The 8,553-nt window shown below is 28.1% G+C and overlaps 1 protein-coding gene across 4 annotated transcripts; it reads left to right on the forward strand.

Moving 5' to 3' along the window:
* The first annotated feature begins 422 nt into the window (after window positions 1-422).
* On the forward strand, window positions 423-4,109 carry LOC8280959. Of its 4 annotated transcripts, XM_015718843.3 has the most exons (5): window positions 423-553; window positions 1,055-1,150; window positions 1,399-1,471; window positions 3,155-3,211; window positions 3,824-4,109. In XM_015718843.3, the coding sequence occupies exons 2-5, from the start codon at window positions 1,066-1,068 to the stop codon at window positions 3,834-3,836; spliced, it is 228 nt and encodes a 75-aa protein (XP_015574329.1). In that variant the 5' UTR covers window positions 423-553; window positions 1,055-1,065; the 3' UTR covers window positions 3,837-4,109. The 4 variants fall into 4 exon arrangements, with proteins under 4 accessions (XP_015574329.1, XP_015574330.1, XP_048226025.1 ...); XM_015718844.3 differs by lacking the exon at window positions 3,155-3,211; XM_048370068.1 differs by lacking the exons at window positions 3,155-3,211; window positions 3,824-4,109 and adding an exon at window positions 2,098-2,464.
* The last annotated feature ends 4,444 nt before the right edge of the window (window positions 4,110-8,553 follow it).

The following is an 8,553-nucleotide window of genomic DNA, read 5'->3' on the forward strand; positions in this document are numbered from 1 at the left end:
TTCTTTTTCCTTTTTCAATTTTTTTATTTAGTTCTGTAATTCTTTTGAAATAAATTTTATAATTTTTTATACTAAAATATTTTTTTTATTTTCTTTGTATATTTATAAAATATGGATCATATTATATATGATTTGATTTTTTTATAAGTATGTATAGTAATATTTTCATTTATTTGAGAGAAAAAATTTCACCCAAAAATGAAAGAAAAGAATAAAAAAAAATTAAAGATGGAAAAAAAAAATTGAAATTAGTATTATTCTATATATTTTTGTTATAATATGTGGAGGAATTGGGCCAAAGAGCTAATTCTGGGTAGAATTGGACTTGCTAGCAAGTTCAGGGGCAAATTGCTACTTAAACCTGTATTATGTGCTCCTTTAAAAAAGATAGGGCTTAGATGAGGTCATCCCCAAAGTATAGGGGGTAAATTGAACTTTATTCTTTTCAATATTCCCCCATTGGACCAGACAGTATACAAGGCTTTCCTAAAACTTTTTGCGTTCTTCTAAGCGCAGCATAAGGAGAAAAAAGAAAGGAAAAGAAGAAGAAGAGGTTTGTTTTTAATATTGCGCTCACTGCAAAGGTTTATTTTCATATCTATTCTTTAATTAATTACTTTAATCTCTACAATTTTGTGTATTTAATTTGTTTATATTACCAACAGAGCTTTAAGAATCTTTGAATCTCAATTCGTGACTTAAATCTGTGAATCATGCTTCTAATTTTCATTTTTGTTATTGGTGATTTACGTTTAATCACAAATCTATACTCTTGATTGATTACCAAATGGGTTCTGCGAGATTTGGCCCATCGAATTTGACCATAGAAATGGGTAAATAGAAAACAAGTTAAATTTATTTTTTTCTGAATACCTGATGGGTTCTGCATGGTAAAATTCTTTTATGCTGCAAACCTTGAAAGATTTTGTCAAATCTGTCGATTCCCGATTCATAGAATGTCTTGTTTCTTCTTTTGTGCCTTTGATTTGTGGCTTTTGGTAATTATATTCTGCAACTTGTTTCTAACTTTATTTATCTCACCTATTCTGTGTAGGATTAGGAGCCATGAACTGGATTCAGCGTAAAATCTATCTCTATAATGTCACTTTTGGTCTCTATATGTTGGATTGGTGGGAGCGTTGCCTTTTCAGTATCCTTTTCTCTTCTCTTCTTTTTCTTTTTGTTCTTTGATTGCTTGGATTTGGATTCTATCATTCGACTTGTGGGCACAGTATGCTGCAATTTTTCTGTTTGTATAGCTTTGTAATACTTTATAGTATTTAGTAGACAAATGGAAGTTATTAAGAGTATTATAATACTATTTAATATATTTTAGGAATTTTTCTCTAACTTTGGGGTTAATCATGTAATTATGTTTTGATTTCCTTAATTTACCAGATACTTTGGTGGTCGTTTTGATGTGGTTTATTTTCTACAATGGGTCACGATATGTGACTGAGGTCAGCAAGAGGTATGAAGGAAACTTTTGTCTTAGTTGGTATAATTGAACTGTTGGATTTTGGAACTCATAGAACTTTTACTGATTTACAGATTTTCTTGCTAGGTATTTAGCTTGTCTTCTGCAGTGTAGGACTTATTATAATAGTACTTTTACATATTCTTATTATTTCTTTGTATATTTAGTTTCTTTAATATTGTTTTTATTATTTATTTAATGATTCAGCGAGGTTAGAATTATATTTCTTTCTTATGAAAGTTTGTGTTGTTCGGGAGGCAACGTGGTCAAAGAATGGAGTATTCCAATTCTGATGTGATTATCTTGTTTTCCTGATATTTTGAAATGAAGAGAGGTTGAGAAAAGATAAGTGATAAAAAACAATCCATGCTAACCTGACGAGAATTAAATACTATAAGCTAGAAGGTAGAAATAAAAAAAATCCATGTTTTTCTGCTGAATGGTATTTTCTATCTTCCATATGAATGCTTTTGTTTTTTGAAATAGCTAACATGCTGACATGCCCTTCCTTTTTTCTTAATTCTTTTGAATTTGGCTTTTATTTAGCTTGCATTCTCTCAGAGCTAAACTACAAAAGAGGAATAAGTTTTCTTATAGGTTCAAATTTAGTCTTATTGTAGGAGGAGGTTACAATGATCAATTATACGCCATCGGAACTCTAGCCATTAGGCTTACCTTACGAATGAATGGACTGGTTGAGGATGGGCCATTCTAAGATGAACTGACAGACATGTATATTCATATAGTTTAGCTGAATTTTGATGAGCAATGAAATTGCTAATTTAGACGTATGGGGAGGCCTTTATAGTGGGACAGGCGCTATCTATGAATTTAATGAGGGCACACAAGGCACAAGCCCTAGTGCCTCAAACACAAGGCGGTGATGTTAATGAGTTGCGCCTTTGTAATATTTTAGTTTACCACTGTTCTTTTCCCCTTTTCTTGAACTGTTTCTTCATCTATAAATATCCTGCACTGATTGGAATATGCAAGTTGGACTACAAAGATCTCACGCTTGCCAAATCAAATTAAAACAACTATAAGAAATAAAGAAGCCTATCTCTAAATTTTTATTTTATTCAAAATTTAGTTCTCTTATTTTCTTCTCTTTTGCACCTCATGTCTCTTTGATACTTCAACTATGATTGTTTCTTTCCATTCCATCTTGAACAAATTTTTGATATAGACTTAAGTGCTACAAGAAAATGATCATGCTTCCAGTAGATCTCATAGATTCTGCTTCTTATTTGTTTTCTTCTTCTACTAATGTGTAAATTTAACAAAAATTTCTAATCAAATATTGTTCATTTAATAAGGGCACAAACAGTCTCTATTTCACATAATACTACTCTTGTTATCAACTAGTCCTTTCAGATTTTCTAGTCGAATATTTCTATCTCATCTTTTATTTTCTTTACTTTTGTTTGACTAACTTATATAGATCCTCCAATCAGCAGGATTTGTTTTCTTGTTTTCTCGTTTTTTCTTTTTTTTCTATTTGCTTTATTTTTTTCAAAAGATAATATTTGAAATGGTCTATATTGACTTGTGAACTTATTGCCCATGAGATTTGAATTCCTTTCAGCATCTTCGAGCATAATCTTTTCTTTCTTTGATATGAAAGCTTTCCAGCTGAATCTAAATTTCTTTTTGGAGTCTGCTTTCATTTTGGCTTAGATTTTCAGCAATTCTTTCTACAATCTTTGTTCCGTATCTTGTTCCCAGAAATATCAGGTTCGTTTTTCTTTTCAACCCCATAAACTGAATTTTGTCCATTATCACTTCTAGGACTCCTTGCCACCATCTTTTGTGTAAGGCATACCTGTATTGCTGTCCTGCAACACAACTTGCTTAGAGTGGTACTAGACTATATAGGCGCATTGACTAGGATGTTCATTTTTTGTTTTCTGCACACGTCTCATAGTTATTGCTATTGCAAGTAATCCTCTAAAATCAACTTGTTTTGAGGTCAATAGCTTAGATTGCGATTTCATATGCTCAAAAGTAAATGAGATAAAAAAAGCTTAGATTGTATGTGAAACATGAACGGACTGATATTTTCTTCACAAGTTTCTGAAACTTGATTGAATTGGAATTTATAGGTGGACCTTTTTCTTTATACTGGACTTTTGTATTGAAACTAAGACTGGAATTTTGTTATCGAGTTAAATGATTTTCTGTCCTTGTATTGGGCTGATATTATCTCCTTTGAAGCTTTAGAGATCATGACAGTACTAAACATTTGAAACTTCTGAGCAGGCACTGTGAAATACATGTCCTTGAGCAAATCTATTGTTAATAACCAATAGAAAATTGTAGTCTAATTCAATTTCATTCAATTTCCAGGCATCTATGGTGAAATTCAGATATCAAATTATAGCAGCAACTTGGATGATTACTATTGTAACTGCAGTGTAGAATTTGAATGGCACCATGGCAGTTTTCCTTCATTGTCTTGAGAAATCTCCCATACAGTTGTTTCCATATTATCTGTACACATTGTAATGATCACCAAGTCCTTATTTTTTTGTTTGGCAGTACCCTTGTCCTAAAGATTTAGACTTATACTTTGTTGTAGTAATTATTCGAACATTTTATTCTCAATTGCCATTCTCAAAATTTTGATATTCCACTTAGTTGCAGACTTTATGGTTCTTTTCTTATTTCCTTTTTGGTGTTGGATGTTCTGGTTGCAACCTGAACAGCCACACATGAAACACCATGTATAAGCAAAAGACCTTGAGCACTATTTGGATTGAGGGATTTCATAGATTTTAGGCAAAGTCGGTTATTAAGTGCCTGAATTTTTCTCTTTTATTTTATTAAACTCTTAAAATTCTAATTTGTTTTATTGAGGTCTTGTATTTTTATTTCTAGTTTTATTAAGATCTTCCATACATATTTTATGAGATCTTTATTTGGTCAATTGAGTTTTCATATTCTTATTTTCCTTTTAATTAAGGATCATTAAGTTTTCAATATAGATAAAAATAAAAGTTTAAAAGTTTAATAAAATAAAATAAAAATTAAAGAGCTTGATAAAATTAAATTAAAAAATTTAAAGACTTAAAAATACATTTTGTCTAGGTCTTAGCTAAATCCAATGTTCGATGATCTTGATGTTGCCTCGAGGAGGCAACATGGCGGGGCTTGGCAGAAAGTAGAGAGGCGGCCTGTCACGTGAGTTTTGTTAATTTTTGGATTTGAAGCTCCACGGTGTTACAGACGGTGCTGCTTTCTTGTCCAAAGGAAATTACTAAGCTGATGTTCAATGATAATACTGGTGTTCTGTGCCGTCAAACGGTTACTAGTTGAAATCTTTTTAGTTACTTTTCTGGGTTTAATTCCCTCTTGTATAAGAAAAAGAAAAAAAAGCGCCAAATATTCCATCAGCTTTTGCTTACACAGTGTGACATTTAATATATTAAAGTTAAAAGTATAATTTTGTAAGAATATTATAGAAAAAATCTCATAAAAATTATTTGTTTGGTAAAAAAGAATTCTTTTTATGGTTTTTTTTTTAAAGAGATTTATTTTTATACTTTCTTTTAGTAATTCATCAAAAAATAAATACTAAAAATATATTTAAAAAATACTGAAAAAATATTATTTATTATTTTAATTTATATTATTGTGAAGTCAATTTTTATTTATTTTTTTTAGAATTTTATCAAAAAAAAATAATCAAAATATACTTAAAAATACTTAAAATTTATTTATTTTAACTTGTATTATTGTAATTTTTTCTTTTCAAAATCTCATCCAAAAAAATATATCTAAAAGATATTGAAAAAATATTATTTTTAATTTATATTATTATAAATTCAGTTTTTTATTTTATACCTCTTTATTCTTTTTAAATTTTATCAGAAAAAAATACTACGAATATATTTTAAAGATACTAAAAATTTATTACTTTAACTCGTATTTTTTTTTAATTTCATCTGAAAAAAGATATTAAAGTATATCTATAAGATACTTAAAATATATTATTTTAACTTATATTACTGTAAAATCAACTAAATGAAGTATATTTATTATTTTTATGTCAAGATCCCATCTGTGGGCCCGTGACCGGTACTAGGGAATAGGTAGGCGTAATGCCATCGAATCCCGTCGTAAGCCTGACACTCACTAACTCAATTAAATCTCATCTCATTTTACTGATGCCATAATTTATCTTAACAGTTAAATTTTACATAATTAATTCGGTCTGCCAGAAGAATTAGACGAGACCCGAAACTACAAAGAATTACAACAGATAAGTCTATTAATTCTACTGCGGAGAATCTAAGATTTTACAAGTTAACATACCAAGTAAATTTCATCACCTGATGAGGAAGGAGTCGGATTACTAGATAAGAGTCGCGGGAAGACTAACAGTCACGGATCTGAAAAACAGTGAAAATGAGATTGTCAGTCTCGAGAGTGAGTTAAAATCATATATCTAAAAACAGTTGCAATCACTTCAATAATACATTTATTTAATTTGAAATAAATACTAAGTCATGCAAAAATAAACGTACCATATCATGCTTGAATACAATAATTTTCACACATAACGGGACGGAGTACTACAGTAGAACACTAATCCCAACACTAACATCTCGGTCAATCTCAACATTGACATCTCGACTAATCTCAACTCTAACATCTCGACTCTCTCATTCCAACAGAACTGGCGCCCAGAGAGCGAAGCTCGACTAGGGTCCTTAACTCCAGTCCGGTCACTTAATGTTCGCTATCAGCCTTAGCCTTTCGGCTCTCTTATTCCAATAAGACTGGCGCCTAAAGAGCGAAGCTCGACCAGGGACCTTACCTCCAGTCTGGTCATTTAAGTTTCCAAATAAATCGGCGCCTAGAGAGCGATGCTCGACCAGGGCAAGTCCTAATCTTTTCTTTTTAAATTTACCTATTTACCCCTTTCCATCACTCTCGGATTTATACCGGTACACTCATCAAACTCTTATGTTCTACTATCATCCCATCCCAAGTCATCATGCAATGATAAAATCAATGATAAGGGAGAACATACAGGAATAGTAATTAAAGAGCATAATGCATATGAATAATAATTAAGTTAATAATCAAACTTGCAATAAAATATATCACGATAGCAAATCAAAAATTTATACATGACATGTGCATAATCGATATATGACTTTAACTTACAGCTTTGGTGACCTTCTAGCTCTGCTTCGATGTCTCGGGTGGAGCGAGCCAAACTGAGAGATCATCTAACCATGAAAAATAATTAATTAATAACAGTGAAACAATTGACCATTAACCCTAGGTCTAGATTCCTAGGACTCACTGTCTAAAAATCATGACTCGGGTAAATTCTACTGAAAATTCGGTAGAACCTCTCCTAAAACACGGACGTTTACTCCCCGTAAAACAGGTCCAGGATCTGCTAGAAAACACTTCGAATAATTTAAAAATTAAATTAATTTAAATAAAAACTCATTTATTAATCATTATTAATATTATCTTTATTAAAGAAAAATTCCGGGTATTACATTTTATTTTATATCTTTTATGTTTGGTATTCGTAAATTAAATGATTTTATATATTTTTATAGCAACTAATGTGTTTTGATGACATGAAGATGTGTGTTTCAAAAAATATACCATAATATATAAAAGATATTACCAAATGCAGTTTAAAATACTTAAAAATATAATTAAAATAAAATTAAAAATGTCATTTAATGGTAACAGAAATATAATAAAAAAATACCAATAAAATATTAAAAGAATATTATAGTAGTATAAATAAATATTTTTGAAAAAATTGTAAAAGAAAATTTGGAAAATAAATTATAAATAAAATTGATCGTAAAAGAAAAGTTTTGCCGCCGCTTTTCCATATATATATATATATATATATAAAAGTCTAGTATTATATGTCACGTCAGTTGGACAAGAGTTAAAGACAAATAAAAGTGGAGCATTACTAAAAAAAAAAGGAGATTTTTCACCGAGTTTGAGTCGGAGATAGATTTTCTATTGGACCGAATCAAATTTTATCATCTTATATTTAAAAAATACTAGTTATTTTACTTATTTACATTGCACATAAATATTAATTATTTGACTCATTATAATTTTAAAAATAAAATAATATATATTTTTAAATTAATCATCACAAATGTTTACGTTGTTAATGAATTTTTTTTTAAATTCATCTTTAGATGAACCTATTTATAGCTTATGAAATTTATGCTAATAATTGTATAGCTATCAATAAATCAATTTAATATATTATTAAAGAAAACTTAAGATTCACATGTTATGAAAGCATATTAATATAATTAAATAATATGATAATTTATAATAATTATATTTAGCAAATATTTTCTAGTATGAATTATTCTTTTCTTGTACTTTAAAAAAATTATAAAACTAAATTTTTTTAGTTCTATTATTATATTTAGATTAAAATATCTAAAATATATTTAAGTCATTATTAGTATTTATATTAAGCATAATCAAATGGAGCCTTAATAATTTATTTTTTAAAAATTTTTAAAATGTAAAAATACTATTTTAATTATTATAAATTTTTTATAAACCTTTTATGTTTATATCATGTCAATTACTTAGAAATTATTATTAAAATTTAATGATAATTTGATAATTTATTATTTTTAGATAATATGTATTCCTCATAGCACTGTTGAATAAATAAATTTTAATTGTGATTATCTTTTAAATTTAAATATTTTATTTTATTATTTATTATTTTAAATTAAATAAATAAATTAATAATTTTTCATGTATGTGCAATGCACGTAAATATTAATAATTAAACTTGTTAATGCGATATTTTATTAGCCTAATCCTAGTATGGGTGTCATATTTTCACTTTAGTTTAAGATCCAACCCGAGATAATAAATATATTTTATAATTTTCTTATATAATTGAAATTCTACTTAAAGAATTTATATTTTTGATTCTTAAGGAAATATTTCATTAATAAATTTGATAAAATTATATAAAATCTTAAATATAAAATATTACTAATTATAAAATAATAATAATAATAATAATAATAATAATAATTTAGTAAATG

This window comes from Ricinus communis, chromosome 1, assembly GCF_019578655.1.
Source record: "Ricinus communis isolate WT05 ecotype wild-type chromosome 1, ASM1957865v1, whole genome shotgun sequence".
Taxonomy (NCBI): domain Eukaryota; kingdom Viridiplantae; phylum Streptophyta; class Magnoliopsida; order Malpighiales; family Euphorbiaceae; genus Ricinus; species Ricinus communis.

What these genes read in the sequence shown, in the direction of transcription:
- LOC8280959 (XM_048370059.1), top strand. Translation starts at nt 1,066, where the DNA reads ATGAACTGGATTCAGCGTAAAATCTATCTCTATAATGTCACTTTTGGT. An exon ending in GTGGGAGCGTTGCCTTTTCA is followed by an intron (nt 1,151 to 1,398) that starts GTATCCTTTTCT and finishes TTAATTTACCAG; the next exon opens with ATACTTTGGTGGTCGTTTTG. An exon ending in GTGACTGAGGTCAGCAAGAG is followed by an intron (nt 1,472 to 2,086) that starts GTATGAAGGAAA and finishes GTTCAAATTTAG; the next exon opens with TCTTATTGTAGGAGGAGGTT.